This window comes from Microtus oregoni, unplaced genomic scaffold (assembly GCF_018167655.1).
Source record: "Microtus oregoni isolate MIOR12 unplaced genomic scaffold, Mior012 000002F_ref0000024, whole genome shotgun sequence".
NCBI lineage: Eukaryota > Metazoa > Chordata > Mammalia > Rodentia > Cricetidae > Microtus > Microtus oregoni.
Window position 1 is genome coordinate 88,106,704 of NW_024543061.1, and position 16,882 is coordinate 88,123,585.

At 46.0% G+C, this 16,882-nt stretch overlaps 2 protein-coding genes and 1 non-coding gene across 4 annotated transcripts in view; 1 reads left to right on the forward strand and 2 right to left on the reverse strand.

The window, feature by feature from the left end:
* The window catches only part of Tmtc1 (transmembrane O-mannosyltransferase targeting cadherins 1), a 207,368-nt gene that overhangs the window by 114,866 nt on the left and 75,620 nt on the right, over positions 1–16,882 (reverse strand). The window lies entirely within an intron of this gene.
* Positions 1,733–1,804, reverse strand: Trnad-guc. Its single transcript has one exon. It is a non-coding gene; the product is annotated as a tRNA-Asp (tRNA).
* On the forward strand, positions 4,135–5,101 carry LOC121442555 (40S ribosomal protein S4, X isoform-like). The gene has a single exon (XM_041644132.1). The coding sequence runs from the start codon at positions 4,211–4,213 to the stop codon at positions 4,997–4,999; it is 789 nt and encodes a 262-aa protein (XP_041500066.1). The 5' UTR covers positions 4,135–4,210; the 3' UTR covers positions 5,000–5,101.

Here is a 16,882-nt window from a genome sequence, read left to right on the forward strand (position 1 = left end):
AAGGCAGGGGAAGGAGAAAGTCTCAACTGACCATTACCAAGCCATGTTTTACAGGTGAGCTTTTGGTTAGAGCCCCTCTGAGCCCTCAGAATAACCGACACGCTGGGCAGCAAACTCAAAGCCTCTCATGTGCCCTGGCTCCATGTGTTGAGTTCACCAGCAGGCCAAGCAAGATATTTGGCAGCCTGGGCTTCCCCAAGGAATATGTACCCTCGCTACATGTGATCTACATGTTCTGTAACAACGCAGATGTCTTGAGAAGCCCACACTACTTACAGAAGGCATCAGTGTGGAATTAGCTAGCTTAATCCCACCCCACCCCAATTTAAGGGGGCAAATACAGAAAGGATTTGTTATCTGTTGAGGTCTGTCATTTGCAGCCTTCATAGAAGGAGAGAGAAACAAAATAAAGTGTTTTCCTAGAAGCTAAAGATTTGATTTACTTTTACGGTGTTCTGTGAATTCATCGTGAACATACAGGACATGCATTGAACAGACTACACATGCAAGGATGCTGGCTCAGGAGGGGCAACTGAGGTGGTCCAAGCTTGTTCATCAGTTTGTACTCAGATGCCCGTCGACCTTTGTTAAGGAAGGGGAACCTTTTCCTAATGTACTCAAAAAAGCAAAAGGGGCTGTGGACCTAAAACATCCTAGTGCTCCCACGCTTCGTGCCTGCAGCTTGTTCCTTGAAGAAGGAATTCATACGTACAGCAGTAGCCCCGATTTCTTACTGGTTAATACTCCTGCTGTGGTAATGACTTTTGCAGAGACTTGTTTAGTCTAACGCTTCCGTACCCTTGGTCACAGCTTTCATCTGCTCACTGGCCTAGTCCCACATGTCACTGGGCCACGGGCAAAGTTACCCAGCAACAAATAGCACTGTTTTCTTCCTCCATCAGAGGTGTTTCCCGGACAAATTCAGCTCAATGTTTTTTCTTTACCTTTGCTTTTGTTTTTTGGGACAGGATCTCTCTTTAAATAGGTCTGGCTGTCAGGAAGCTCACTGTGTCGAGCAGACTGACCTTGAAGTCATAGAGATCCACTTGCTTCTGCCTTCAGGGTACTGAGATAAGAGGCACTATCCACCACACCCAGCCAGATCATTTAAGTTGCTACGCTGCCTCTATAAACACCACTGATTGCAAGGTCTGACTTTAACAAAATGTATTCTCCCGATCCTAAATTTCATTCAGCTAAATGTCTCCTGAACGTTATCTACTGCGATGTTTCAGTACACAAGAGGCTTTCACAAGTGGGGCTAGTCTGCCTCAAGGACGGCAACCAGTCCGATCTGCCTAGCACTTGGCTTCCAGTGCTAGGCTGGAAAGTCCCGGGAGGCTTGGAGGGAAAGCTATCCCTGGTGACATCATACACAGTGAGGTAAAGTGCTAAGGAGCTACCCAAATCCTAATTTAAAAAACTCAAACAAGAAATTAGTTTGGTTTAGTTCAGGACTCTCTCTGATATTCATAGTAGTTGCTTTTCTTTCTCTTCTTTTTTGTTTTTTAAAAATTCACTTTACTTATTGATGTGAAGGTGTCAGGGCCCCTACACCTGGAATTACAGACAGTTGTCAGCTGCCATGTGGGTGCTGGGAATTGAACCTGGGTCCTCTGGAAGAGCAGCCAGTGCTCTTAACCACTGAGCCATCTCTCCAGCTTCACTCCTTTTTCTCCCCCCCCCCCTTGTCTGTCCCTCCTTCTCTCCCCCTTCTCTTCTTGTCTGTTGACTCCCCGTCGGGGAATCGAACCCCGGTCTCCCGCGTGACAGGCGGGGAAACTCACCACTATACTAACGAGGAGGACCCCCCTTCTCTTCTTATTCTGTAAGTATTTAATTTAAAAAAACAACAAGTGCTTCTCTGGTGGGAATCACCTACTAATCGGTTCAACTCATTAATTCTAGATCTTATCCGTGCTTTTCAGCTGCCTGACAAATCTCTGCGCTTAATGCGATGAGCTAATCTAAAGCATTCTTTATAGCCATCACTTTTGTTTATGTAGCAAAAAGAAAAGGAGGGAAGAGAGGGAAAAAGGTTTAGCAAACACTGGGGAGGTACAGATTCCCCTCTATACTAGATCTATAGTGATCTAGCACACTACAAAGCCAAATGGTCGATACTTTGAATCAGTTTGCAACTAATACAAGGAGTCTGATGTTGAGATTTTAAAACCCGCCACTTGTATAACGATAAACATAATGGTTCCTAAATTTTCAGTCTTAACTACAGACAACCAAAACCAAACATTATCAGCACTAATATCCCCAGACCTGGATCTCTGACACAGTCACCTGTGTGAGTCAGTGAACGCAGGAGTCAGATTCTGAAATACTGGTAACATTTCAAGTTCATGGACGCTTTCCCGTAAGCTACTGTTGGGAGCAGAGGGCCATATGGGCCAGTTTATGTTTAGACAGCACAGCGCTATTACGGGTATCTAGCAAAAGTCAATTAAGACATGGCTGACATCCAGGGGAGCTATGCGTCAACACAACGGCTGACACTGGATGTCCAGGGAACCCCACGCAAACAGTCTGGTAATCTGCTATATATTTTATGTGATTCTAACATAGCCTTGAGGTCAGAGGTCCAAGCCTTTGTGGGTCAGCCTCTGGCATGGATGTTCATCTGTAGGTCTATATGCCTAGCGTAGAGCAACCTGTGCGCCTGTGCCCTTCACCTGTGCTGGCTTGTGCTGGGTTTTTGTCCAAGCCTGCCTAGCAGACTGTGTACTGGTAAACAAAACATGTGTTATCTGCCCATGATTCCCCCCAGTCTCCTGTGACCTTCCCTCTTCTTTCCTGGCTTTCGGCAACGGACCGCACAGACACTCTATCTTGTTATGTTTCCCGTGCATCCAAACTTTAATTTCTTTAGAGTTATCTAAGATCATTCATCTTACACATGACAGCTTCAATGTCACTAGGACACTTGCCCTGCCTCTCACACGGCAGCCACGCTAACAGTACAGAGAATACTGCAGACTGACAGACATAAAAAATGTCCATCATAATAAAAATGATCATGAATTTGAAGACAGCCTGTGCTACATGAGGAAGCCCTGTCTTAAAGAAAACAGAAAAATTAAGAAGGCGGGTAGCAGGAAGGAGATATTGAACCCTCACCGACCGTAGTTTGGGTGGCTATAGCCTTGAAGTTTGGGATAAGCAAGGGTCACCTTCATCTGTGCTCAGGGAAACCATGAGCAACAGAGAGCTTGGCTCCCTCCAGGCAGGAAATAGGGGATCAATGGCAGCTTTCGGGTGGGAATATAGAACACCCGTATCTCCATTGCTGGGCAGGCCGATGACATTCTGTGGCAGGTGTCATGGCATCGCGCAGGAAGACATGGGCAAGGTGCCAATATCTGCGCCAAGACCTTACGACCTCTGCCATCACAATAGCCCATGCCCTCCACTGTCGGCACAGAAGATGAGAAAAAGGTTTGCTGGACCTTCCCATCACTTAGTAAGAGGCTGGCTGGCTGGCTGTAGGGTGTCTGAAAGATGACCCAGACAAAACACGTTTAAGAAACAGTAAAATCTGGTGAGATGGCTTATAATGGTACAGACATTTTGTCTCTAAACTTAGGGACCTGAGTGTGGGCAAATGCCGGGCCTCTCATGGTAGAAGCAAAGAACAGACTCCCAGGAGCGTCCTGGGATTTCCATACTAACAGACTGAAAAAGTAAATGCAACAAAAATAGTAGTATAAAATATATATTTAAGTCCCGGCGGTGGTAGCGCACACCTTTAATCCCAGCCCTCGGGAGGCAGAGGCGGGTGGATCCCTGTGAGTTTCAGGCCAGCCTGGCCTACAGAGTGCGTTACAGAGAAACCCTGTGTCAGGCAAAAAAAAGTATTCAGGCGATTTTGGTTTACCTGAGACCGGCTGCACTCTCCCTGAAGGCAGACAGCTTATCGCCTTCATCTTGGTATTTACCGCCCAGCAAACACACACCTCAGCACAGCACAGGAGGGAAAGGTTCGCTCAGCTCCGCAGCTCCTCCAGCCTCCGGCCGGCAGGTGGCGCCAAGCAGTCCTGCCCCCTGGAAGAGACCCGGATGAGCGGGCAGGGGGAGGGGCTTCCCGCTTGCTGCGCGCGCAGCCCCTCACTCCGCTTGCGCTCTGGGAAGGAGAAGGCCGCCTCCCTTGCACTTCGCTCGTGCTCGGGGAAGGAGAAGCCGCCTCCCGTGCTGCTCCGCCATGGCTCGCGGTCCGAAGAAGCACCTGAAGCGTGTGGCCGCCCCGCGCCACTGGATGCTGGACAAACTGACGGGCGTGTTTGCGCCTCGCCCGTCGTCCGGGCCGCACCGCCTGCGGGAGTGCCTGCCGCTCGCCATCTTCCTCCGCAACCGCCTCAAGTACGCGCTGACAGGCGACGAGGTGAAGAAGATCTGCATGCAGCGCCTCATCAAGGTGGACGGCAAGGTGCGGACCGACGTGGCCTACCCGGCGGGCTTCATGGATGTCATCAGCATCGACAAGAGCGGTGAGCACTTCCGCCTGGTGTACGACACCAAGGGCCGGTTCGCGGTGCACCGCATCACCCCCGAGGAGGCCAAGTACAAGTTGTGCAAGGTCAGGAAGGTCTTCGTGGGCACCAAGGGCATCCCGCACCTCGTGACGCACGACGCGCGCACCATCCGCTACCCCGACCCGCTCATCAAGGTCAACGACACCGTGCAGATCTCGCTGGACTCCGGCAAGATCACCGACGCCATCAAGTTCGACACGGGCAACCTGTGCATGGTGACCGGGGGCGCCAACCTGGGCCGCATCGGCGTCATCACCAACCGCGAGCGCCACCCGGGCTCGTTCGACGTGGTCCACGTGAAGGACGCCAACGGCAACGGCTTCGCCACCCGCCTCTCCAACATCTTCGTGATTGGCAAGGGCAACAAGCCCTGGATTTCCCTCCCACGCGGAAAGGGAATCCGCCTCACCATCGCTGAAGAGAGAGACAAGAGGCTGGCGGCCAAGCAGAGCGGGTGAAGCGGACTCTGAGGGACTCGAGGGGGGGCGTTTATACTGGTTTATGCTTTAAGTTTTAAAGTTTTAAGCAGCATGTTGAATTAAAAAGAGAAGCAAACTTCATTCTGGTTGTCTGCGTTTCCCTTTGCCACGACATGGGGGATGGGGCAACCACCCAGATGTGAGGTTGCTGCATTTTGAAAAAGGGGTTGGTTACCGTTGCTGATAACTGAACTAATGTTATTTCATTCTTCTTTTAATATTCCAGGGTTGGGATTGAATGCCTAGAGGCCGATAAAATCCGTAGAAACTCAAGGCTTTTTAGAGGTCAGCCTCTCCCCCCAAAGCAATTTGAAACAGAGAACCCCTAAAGTTAGGAGGTATAAAAATGGGATTGTTCAGCCAGGACTACAGAGAAACCCACAAAGTGTAGCTATAATTTTCTCTTTTTAGAAAACCCCAAGTTTACAGAAGCAGCAAATCCAGAACGAAAAATAACACTAAAGCAAGATTTGTAAAGAAATGAATAAAAGTTCAACTGTCTTTATAATAGCAGCTTACAGGTAAAATGAAAATAATTTATTTCTTCGCATTTTAATGCCAGTGAGCCATAAAAGGTAAATAAAGTTTTCAACTTTGCCACTTTGCTGGCTCAAACAAGATATCCTGGACAGTTTTACTGATATCAATTAGAGAAAGAATACTTGAATTTCAGATGTTTGTGAACTCCCAATTAAAGGAAACTTAATTATTTTTTTTCCATTTTAGAAGATAGTTAAGATACTAAGATTTACAGATTTGTGCAGGGGCAGGTGCCTACAGTGGGCAGAGGTTGGAAGAGCCCTCAAAATGGGATTACAAACAAAGAGCAGAGTTTCTCTTAACCACTAAGCCACTTATACCCCAAAGATAAGAATTTTATTTACAAAAAGATGGCTTTTGCTTTTTAATTCCAATTTAGAGTTAAATTCCTTTGAATAAACTGGCATCTGATTAATTTGCTGATGTTAAAACATACTCAAACTAAGGCCATCGTTAAATGTCTCTATTCCTGAAGAGACAGTGATCGGCTTTGATGTGGGAAGATGAGGTCTGGTTTCAGGGCTGTGAGGACAGCTGGGGGCCAAGGGCTTGCGTAGCTCACAACATAATGAGTTTTTCTTTAAAAAAAAATGTGAATATTTGCCTGCATGTATGTCCCATGTCCTAGAAGACCAGAAGACAACTGCTAGGAAATGAACCTGGGTCCTCTGCAAAAACCGCAAGAGCCCTTAAACACTGAACTCCTGATTTATTTATCAGGGGGAATGCTTGGATCAAGTCTCACAAGTGGAGATCAGAGAAAAACCTGGGAGTCAGTTCTCTGTGTCCACTATATGGGTCCTGGGATCAAACTCAAGTCATCAATCTTGGCAGCAATTGCCTTTATCTTCTGGGCCATCTTGCCAGCCCCATCCTAGATAATTTCAGTAGCAAGCACCATGAAAATAATCTCTAGAAGCAGACAGACCCAGATTTAATCACTGGCTGTTCCCACCAAGGTATGAGCTGCAGGTTGTAGCAAGAATAGGAACATCGCGCAAAACAGGAGGCATACATGTACGTGCACACACGGTTAGCACTATATTCTAAGTTCCTACAAATGATTGTAGTGAATACATATTTTTTTTTTTTTCTAACTCAATAGTAACAGAAAAGCCTGGTTTGGACGTACTATTCTATGTTCAATAAAACTTTTTTTTTTGTAAAAGTCTCCCCAGCCCTGGAAGGTTTTAAATTTCCTGTGTAGCCAAAGATAGCCTTGAATTAATTCTCGTCTCGTCAGTGCTGGGATTATAGGTTTATTTCCACCAGGCCAGGGTACTGAGAATTGAACCTGGGGCTTCCTGAACTCTAGAAAAGCCCTTTGCCAAAATAGCTACATCCTAACTCATAAACGACATTTTAGAATTAACAGTTAGGGACTGGGGATGAAGCTCAATTTCTTAGAGTGCTATCTCATGCACATTTTTTATTTTTTACAATTAAAAGGCACTTAAAAGTTCTTGTAAATGTACTGAATTCTTCTGTAGGAAAGACCATCTTTATGGGCTATGGAGACTAGAATCCTAACTGGATAGCAGGGACTGATGAGCTGGCAGTCTGAAACTGGAGGTAAATAAATGCCGAGACTGTCGTGTCCGTCTGCCCTGCAACATGAGCTGTCAAGCATCCACGGGTATCCTTACTGAGATAGCACACACACACAGCGGCTCCCAGCTCCGAAGGGTTTGGAGGTGGGGTCTCACCCGGAGAGCCACCTGCCTCTGCCTCCCGAGGTGTGAACTACCGCCCGGGTTTTCTAACTTTAAAAACTTCAGAAAGTATACGGTCCGGGATACCAAGACTCACAGACTTTTTTTTTTTCCCTTTTATGTATGCGCATGTGTGTGGTGGTCATGTTTGTTTGTGTTTGTTTTGGTTTATGCAAGCGTAGGCACCCTTGTGCGCAGGCGTGTGGAAGACGGCGGTTGAAATCTGGAAGCAGCCACTCGTCACGGAGGCAGGTCCTCTCAATCGAAGCCAGAGCTCGCTGATCCGGCTCGTCTTTCCGGGTATGTTTGCTCTGCAGATCAGGTATCAGCCTCCCATGGCTGGGATTACTGGCAACCGCCAAGCACCCCAGGCATCCAAGTGTGGTTTCAGGATCTGAACTCCTGTCCGACCCAATACTTTACGGCAAGCGCCGCCATCACTCAGCCCTCCCGGGGCAGGCTTCCCCCAGATGCGCGACTTTAGGATGTGGAGTCAGGATGGTTGCAGGGACACTGGGAAATGAGCGATAATTTCCTTCTAGCATTGCTGAGTGGCTGCCTGGCCTCCCCTGTGTCCTACCGGCTGCAGGGAGCCCACGCCCTGGTAGCTCTCCTCATCCACCGAGGTGAATGTGCACTGCCCGACTACACCGTGTCCTTCAACATACGAATTATGGGTGGAACACGTCTGTGCCCCCAGTATCATATCCACACCTCGTGTCTGCTGACCCTATTTGGTATTCCAGTCAGTAATAGGTATGAAACTCCAAGTAGCATTTGAAGCCAAGCCCTTTCCGCGTAATTATCGTTGTAAAACAAAAACAACAACAAAACCCAGCATTTTTGTAATATCTAGTGTGTGGGGGGGAAGCAGCGAGGGGGTGCCTTGCTAGTAAATTCACGGGGAGAGTAATGAACTCAGGCCCAGCACTCTGTGCTTTAAAGATATAGCTTTCCTTATCAGATGAGATGGGAGGAAAACATGTAATTTGAATCTCAAAGTAGCCGAAACCAAGCACCAGGCAATGTGTGAGATGGGAATCTCTATTTATTTATAAGCCCAATTACTAAGGCATATTGCTTTCGCGTCTTATATATGAAGTGTGACAATAAAGAAATGAGATTGGTCTTTTGTTGTTTGGTTCATAAATTGGCACTGGTGGAATCTTCAAAATAAGAGTTCCTAAACAATATTAAGGGATTTAAAATGAGTGGAACAAATTTACAGCTAAGACCACCGCTATGTAGTTCTGATTTCCGTACTGAAACCAGGCATAGCACGTGGTCTCCACAGCTTACATATAACGTTAATTTGGTAATAAACACAAATGCTGAAGAAGATATACTCCCCAAACACTATTTTAAAACATCATTTTATAAGTCCTAGGAGGCATAGTTCAGTGTTAGGGCGCTTGCTTGGCGCTCTCAGTCTCTGTAATACTCTTATGACAATAAGGAAGTCCTTCAAATATAAGTGTATATGTGCATGCATTAAGAGTGGGGAACGACATCCTTTGCGGCCAGGATTAAACAGCTGTGGCTGGAGAGTGTGCCCCATGGTGATTTATAATCTTCCATTGAGATATGTTCCCAACACTCATGTAGGACTATCATAACTTCCCCTAATTCCAGTTCCAAGGGGTCTGAAGTCCTCTTCTGGCCTCTGACATCGGACATACACATAAATAAAAAATTTAAGAAATAGACCAGCTGGTCTAAGATCTCTTCTGTCCTTATGTCCTTCTTTCCCTTCTCCTGCCTCTTTCTCCCTTCCACTTCTCCCTTGCTTTCCCTCTTTTTTGGCACTGAGAGTTGGACATAGGATGTCACACATGCTAGGCAAACCATTCTACCAATGAGCAATATCTCCAGCCCTACTTTTACAATAGAAAAAAATTGACAGTTGCCTAAACATATGTATATGTATGTGTGTCTGCGTGTGTAACATATTCAAACCCCAGTCCCTTCTCTCACCAGCTATCTTTTGTACTTTGTATTTTTAGACAGATTTTTGTTTCGTTTTGTTTATTGTTTTTCAGTACAGGGTTTCTCTGTGGAAGACTCCTGGTTGTCCTGGAACTCGCTTTGTAGACCAGGCTGACCTTGAACTCACAGAGATCCATCTGCCTCTGCCTACTGAGTGCTACGATTAGAAGCGTGCACCTCCACTGCCCGACTTGAAACATATTTTTAATAGGTTCCCCTTGAACTCACTCTGTAGCCCAGCTAGTCTTGAAGTTTTGATCCTCCTGCCTCAGCCTCCTGAGATATTGGGATGACAGGCCCTGCTCCCAGGTCAAGCGTGAGATGTCTATTTCTGTTCACCCCCACTAGACAGGCCAAAGAAAATTCTGACTATATGTAGGCAGATGAACCAGTGAGTTTACAGGAGTGACTTACCAAGGAGGATGGGTGGAATCACAGGAGCATGGACAAGCTAAGGGGCAGCCACACCCTCAGTGTCTCCTTAATGCGAAGTCTGTCAGCTGATAGCACACCCTGGGAAGGCTGCCAGGCGTTCAGTGTTGCCCTCCCTTCCTTCTGGGAAGGAGTGTTAATGAGTCCAATCTAGTCAGAGTCTCTTCAAGGTAAGCAGAGTTCTGTAACACAGCTCGAGCCTCAGCTCACAGGGAACTGTCCATCCCAAGCACTCTGAGGCAAGCCAGAGTGTTGGCACATGGCATACGTCCTCCATCCTCTGGATACAGAGTTTGCAGAGTCTCACCAGTGTCACTGTGAGGATGTGACCTGGCTTTTTTTTTGGGGGGGGGGAGCCTGTCCTGGAACTAGCTCTTCTAGACCAGGCTGGCCTCGAACTCACAGAGATCCGCCTGCCTCTGCCTCCCGAGTACTGGGATTAAAGGCATGCGCCACCACCGCCCAGACCTGGCTTTCAAACACTGCCTTGTATCTTTGCAATAAGGTGTCTTCCTCCCCGCCTGCCCACATCACACACCAGCTATATTCTCATTTCCTTCCCTCAATCTTCATTATTCTCCTTTTCTCCTTCATTCTTCATACGACCTTTTTTCCTTCTCTTCTAGTATGTTATATGCCATTCTTTGTAGCATGAGTAATAAATTGTTGGTTAGGGAATATATATATATATATATATATTTAAATGTATGTGTGCACACACACATACTTGACTCAGGAATGATAAAATGAATTAACAATGGAAGTCTACGTGAAGTGCTTAAAAAGGACTAGGTCAGTATCTATCTTAGTTAGGCTTCCTATTGCCATGAAGAAACACCATGACCACGGCAACTCTTTTTTTTTTTTTTTTTAGTTTTTCGAGATAGGGTTTCTCTGTAGCTTTGGTGTCCTGGCACTAGCTCTTGTAGACCAGGCTGGCCTCGAACTCACAGAGATCCACCTGCCTCTGCCTCCCGAGTGCTGGGATTAAAGGCGTGCGCCACCACCGCCCGGCCTGACCATGGCAACTCTTATAAAAGAAAACATTTAATTGGGGTGGCTTACATTTTCAAAGGTCTGGTTCATTGTCATGATGGTTAAACATGGGGCATGCATGCAGACATGGTGCTGGAGAAGTAGCCCAGTAGCTTGCAGGCAACAGGAAGTGGTCTTAGTACTACAATGAGGGAAGCTTCAGCAAAAGAGACTCAAAGCCCACCCCCATAGTGACACACTTCCTCCAACAAGGCCACACCCACTTCAATAAAGCCACACCCCGTTACAGTGCCACTCCCGCTGGGAGTCACTTTCTTTCAAACTACCATGGTATCATCAGTTATTAATCAAAGTGAGACACCACTTGGCATCCACCAGGATGACTGTGATGAATAATTAATGAATAAATAAATCAATGACAAGGAGTTCTGATGAAGATGGGAGAGAGTGAACTTTATACACTGGGATATGCCAACTGGTACAGCTGACTGGGAAGAATTTGGGGGTAGAGGAAGACCTCAGTGTATAACTCAGCTCAGCATCTCCTAGGTATTTGGACATCCTTCTAAAAAATAAAAAAATTAAGACCATTTGCTTTGGAAAGGCTAGAGCGGTCATATTCATGACATTCCAGGTGGCCACTTTCTGATCATAGGTAAATACTATTAGCCACTAAAAATGCAAGTATTAAGAGTGCTTCAGACAGACCTCAGAAATACCAAACTGCGTTAAAGAAACCTGGCCCAGAAGATTAAGTGCTTTTGAACTCTATGTGAAGCATCTAGGAAGAACAAATTCACAAAGACAGGAGCAGGTGCTAGCTACCTGGGGCTGGGGCTGGGTAAGAGCTGAGTATCCTGCTGAGAGGGATTCCTGTGGGGTGGTGGGGCGTTCTGAGACTGCAGCAGGGTTCTGTGGTGGAATATTAGTTTAAGATGTGTTACATTTGTTCATGCTGTGAAACATTTGTTTAATAATGGAAAGATGTGTTGCATTCTTTCATGTTGTATTTGATTAACTTGGTGAAGCTGTGTTACTTTGCCTGCCTAAAACATCGGATTGGTCTAATAAAGAGCTGAACTGCCAATAGTTAGACAGAGGGATAGGCAGAGCTGGCAGGCAGAGAGAATAAACAGAAGAAAAGAAAGAGGACGCCAGTAGCCAGCCACATAGTCACACAACCAGTCACGGAGTAAGAAGGAAAGAAAGGAATATAGAGCAGAGAAAGGTAAAATCTCAGGAGCAAAGGGTAGATGAGATAAGTTAAGAAACCTGGCTAGAAATAAGCCAAGCTAAGGCCGGACATTCGTAAGTAAGAAGAAGTCTCTGTGTATTTATTTGGGAGCTGTGTGGTGGGCCCCTAAAGAATAAAATAAATAAATAAATAAATAGATACCAGCTACAGAGTTTTCTATGAATCCATTAACAACATTACATTGTATATTTAATATGAATGGATTTTACAAACTAAATTATACTTCATTAAAGCTTTAAAAAATACTCTTAGTTTCATTTTATTTGAATGATAAATACAAGGACCAATTCATTGGTTTCCATTGTAAAATGAGAAAAAATATTTTCATGCAAAAAGTCAGACAGCCTGAGCCAAAATTAGGTTATTAAAATGCCCAGGCTGATTCATGGCATGTTGGATGTTCTAGTTTCTCTCTCTTGGTATTTGTACAGAAAACTGACCTTTTTTTTCCAAATAAAGTCACATTCATGGGTCTTCAGGTTTGGATGTGGACAGATCCTCTGGGAGCTACCACTTAGTCCCCTACACTGTAAACAAATTCTATTTAAAGCTATTTTAAAGGCTTGGCGAGACCCATATCAACAGCAAGCCCTCATTCTAGGAGTATGGCTCAGAGGTACAGTTTCTGCTTAGTCTTTGTGGATGCAGTCCCGAGCACCAAAATAAACATAAATTAAGTTAAAAGGACAAATCAGTGTTCCTGTCATGCTGATTTATCTCTGACTGGGAAATAGCTTTCTTTTTAAAACCCAAGTCTTCAACCTGAATTATGGAGGAGGGTTTTATAATGGATTTGAGTATGGTCCATTGAGAAAATAGGAAGCCACCTTTTCCTCGGCTGAAATAAATAGCATTCGGTGAGGCATGAGCTGGCTGCATTTCCTGCTGTACCTTCTGATTTTCCCATCTCTCTTTGTGACTGATGGCAGTTATTTTCCATGCCTCCTGTTTCTCGCCAGCGGTGTTTTTCCAGAGGAGGTGTGTTTGCATACACCTCAGGCTGGAAGGAAGCACGGTAATGAACTGCCACAGACTATCACAGCCTTTGGGACTGAAGCATCATCATCACCGCCGCGTGTGCGTGCTGCGGTACATCTGGGGAAAGATGGACGGGGCCACACACAGCTGGCTCTGAGGCGCTGCAGAGTGCGGGAAAACAGAGTCCTGCTGCTTTGATGGGTTGGAATAAATGACGAAACTGTGGATTAGCAAATGTTTCAACAATGAGAACAGATGGGAAAGATCTACAGCTTTGAAACCTAAGACTCCAAACCCTCCAGCCTGCCCACCTAAGAACTGCAAACCGTCCAGCCTGACTGCCTATCTGTGAGGCAGGAGCCCCGCCGGCACCGGGACACGCCTGCTACCCCTTCTTATATCGATGTTTAGTCACACTCCGCGAAATCTGAAGAATATTAAAAGAGATGTTTGGATTTGCAGAGATCTGAGGGCGCCTCGTTAACACAGCCCTTTCCCACGCTGTGTCCTGCTCTTCACTGAAGGGAATCTTTCTGTCATACACGATTTACAAGCAAACTAAAGGATCAAGTGGGGGTATTTTTTTTTTCTTTTTAAGCACTTCTACATCATTTATTTTCAAAGATAAACATGTCACTTCTTCCGGATTGACATGATTCCATATTGTATTGAGTACCGAGGTGGAAGATCTATGTGAACCTAACTTAAAACCTACAGTTGGTTTCTGGTTTTGTTTTCTTACAAAAAGAAAAAGCATTTTAAATCCAAGGCTTATTGGTGCTTTCTCAAGCCAGGCTTTTGATTTTTAAAACTTATGGTATGCATAGCATGTGTGAACCACAACTTCAACCTCAGCACTGAGAAAAAAAAAACAAAAATTATGCTAATAATTAAAAAAATTATGCTAATGTTTTCCTGGGACTACTAGCATGTTATACTAGGCTGCTAGCAAATACTGGGGTGGATATGACACAAAGGGAGGTATGAAGGTAAGGAAATATTAAGAAAAAAATTTGATATGGTCAAGGGGTATTCCATATGAATTAACAGTTTTTAAAAGTAGAATTTTCATTTTTAATTCACATTCGATATGTGAATAGCTTACCTCATGCTCAGCAAACGATTTAGAAGAAACATTAGTCTTTAATAGAAAGATGAAATGAAGGGATTTAACAGCGTTAGGACATGAAAGCCCATAGAAATATTGTCTTGAGGATCTTCAGTACTCACTGTAGGTCATTCATCATTCATGTGTGACTTAGACCGAGAACACTCTTATCAGGAGAGAGCAAGCTACCGGTAGGAGATTGAATCTGGCTTGCTACTTGCTATTATAGCAACATTTTATCAGTAGGGGGGAATATAAGACCTTAAGTTCCCAGGAACTTGGGAAAGCTCACTAACTTTACTACCTCAGACCTCAACCATTCTGACTGTGAACCTCTGAACCCCCTACCTCATTTTTTGAGCACTCAGTGCCCGGGCTTGGGGCTGCGTCTTGAGGAAGAGGGGCGTGGTTGTCACTCGTGACCCCTCTACAGACCCCCAGTGGTCACTGCTGTATTTGTAAAGACGCCATGCTCACAGCCCCCACTGCTGGACTCATCGGCTTGTTTTCCTTTCCCATAATGGACCGTGATGACCCTGTGGAGCCACGAGCCAAAGTAAATCCTCTCCTTGCTCATGTTTGCCCCACTGGGTGTTTTGTCGCAGGAGTAAGAGGCCATCGCTGTACAGCAGTCTCAGCGTGTCTGTCAAGCGATGGATGTGAAAGTCAGAGACAGAAAGAGGGTGCTGTCACAGACCTGACGCAGTTCCTCCCCTCTTCCAGCCACTGACCACTGAGCAGGGCATCTACTTGAAAGTTCATTTCCCTTCTCAGGAACACGCCTCTGTCACAGACGTGCCTTGGGGGTTCGAGGTGACCAGGACGGTACCCCCTCACAGCTCTGACACAGATGTAAGAATGGCTGCAGTGGTTGGGATGGGAAGACTCTTTTCTAATAAAGTATCCAAAGTAACAACCTTAATATTGACCTCTGTGCCTCAGGGAAGCAGAACACACACAGCATGCGCGTGCAGAAGTCAACTGTAGTGTAAGGATTTCAGTCATGTGATTGGTCATGTGACTAAGGAGATTAATAATCGTTTTTCTGCAGGGCAGAGGAGCAGCTGAAGATCAGGGCTGCCAGTGATCCAGTTTGCTTCTGAGGAAGGGGGAGTAGATTTTTGTGGTAAATTTAACAGCTGATGGCCAGAGAATTCCTTCTTGCTCAAGGTACCAATCTTTTGTTCTATTCACACTTTTAACGGCCTAGGTGAGGGCCATGTATGCTACCAAGAACAATCTGCTTTCCTGGGAACTCACTGATTGATTGATTGGTAGTCAATCTCATAACCAAATACCCTCAACACCGACATTTAGAATATTCGGCTAAACTTCTGAGCACTCAGCCCAGCCAAGGCGATGCCCAAATGAGATGCCACACTTTGATCCGGATAGGAATTCTCTTCCAAATGTCTCGTGCGTCAAAGGTTTGGCTTCCCGAGATGACACTACTTCTGAAATTGAGGACAACAAACTCCATCATGAATTGGCCGTGGGGCAGCATGCCTCGGAAGGGCGTGTCTCATCCTCTTTCTCCCTTGCTTCCCAGACGCCAGGAGGTGAACATCTGAGCTCTGCCAAGCTCTTCCACCACAGCGTGCAGCCTCACTTCCGGTGCAGAACCAAGCCTCCGACAGTCTGTCTTCTTAAACTGCTCTCCACGGGCCAAGGAGATGGCTCAGGAAACAAAGGCTCTTGAGGCCAAATCTGACAGCAGCCATAAATCCCACATGGTGGGAGAAAGAACCAGCTCCTCAGACTGTCCGCCCTTTGACCTCAGCATGGCTCCGTGGCAAGTGTGAACGTAATGTGCATGCGTGTACGCATATACACACAAACATGTGAATAAATACAAGTGCAGTAACATCTTTACAAACCTTGTACCAGGTCTCATCACCTGCTCTGGAAACGCCTGAGGATAAATGTCCTGTAATTCTCATGCTTCTAAGTCACAGCTGGACTTTGTGGGTCAAGGAGAGTCACTGCAGCTGATGATTTGACTGGCACCCCCAAAACAGGCACACCTCACCTCTGTATAACAGTCACACCTCACCTCTGTATAACAGACACCTCTCATCTCTGTATAGCAGGCACCTCACCTCTGTATAACAGGCACACCTCACCTCTGTAAAATAGGCACCTCACCTCTGCATAATAGACACCCCTCACCTCTGTATAACAGTCACACCTCCCCTCTGTATAACAGACACCTCTCATCTCTGTATAACAGACACACCTCCCCTATGTATAACAGACACCACTCAACTCTGTATAAAAGACACCCCTCACCTCTGTATAACAGACACCCCTCACCTCTGTATAACAGACACACCTCCCCTATGTATAACAGACACCACTCAACTCTGTATAACAGACACCCCTCACCTCTGTATAACAGACACACCTCCCCTATGTATAACAGACACCACTCAACTCTGTATAAAAGACACCCCTCACCTCTGTATAACAGACACCCCTCACCTCTGTATAACAGACACACCTCACCTCTGTATAACAGACACCCCTCATCTCTGTATAAAAGACACCCCTCACCTCTGTATAACAGACACCCCTCACCTCTGTATAACAGACACCCCTCACCTCTGTATAACAGACACCCCTCACCTCTGTATAACAGACACCCCTCCCCTCTGTATAACAGACACCCCTCATCTCTGTATAACAGACACCCCTCACCTCTGTATAACAGACACCCCTCACCTCTGTATAACAGACACCACTCAACTCTGTATAACAGACACCCCTCACATCTGTATAACAGACACCACTCACCTCTGTATAACAGACACCACTCAACTCTGTATAACAGACACCCCTCACATCTGTATAACAGA

Excerpts from the sequence above, each read along its gene's own strand:
- LOC121442555 (XM_041644132.1), top strand. The coding sequence starts at position 4,211 with ATGGCTCGCGGTCCGAAGAAGCACCTGAAGCGTGTGGCCGCCCCGCGC.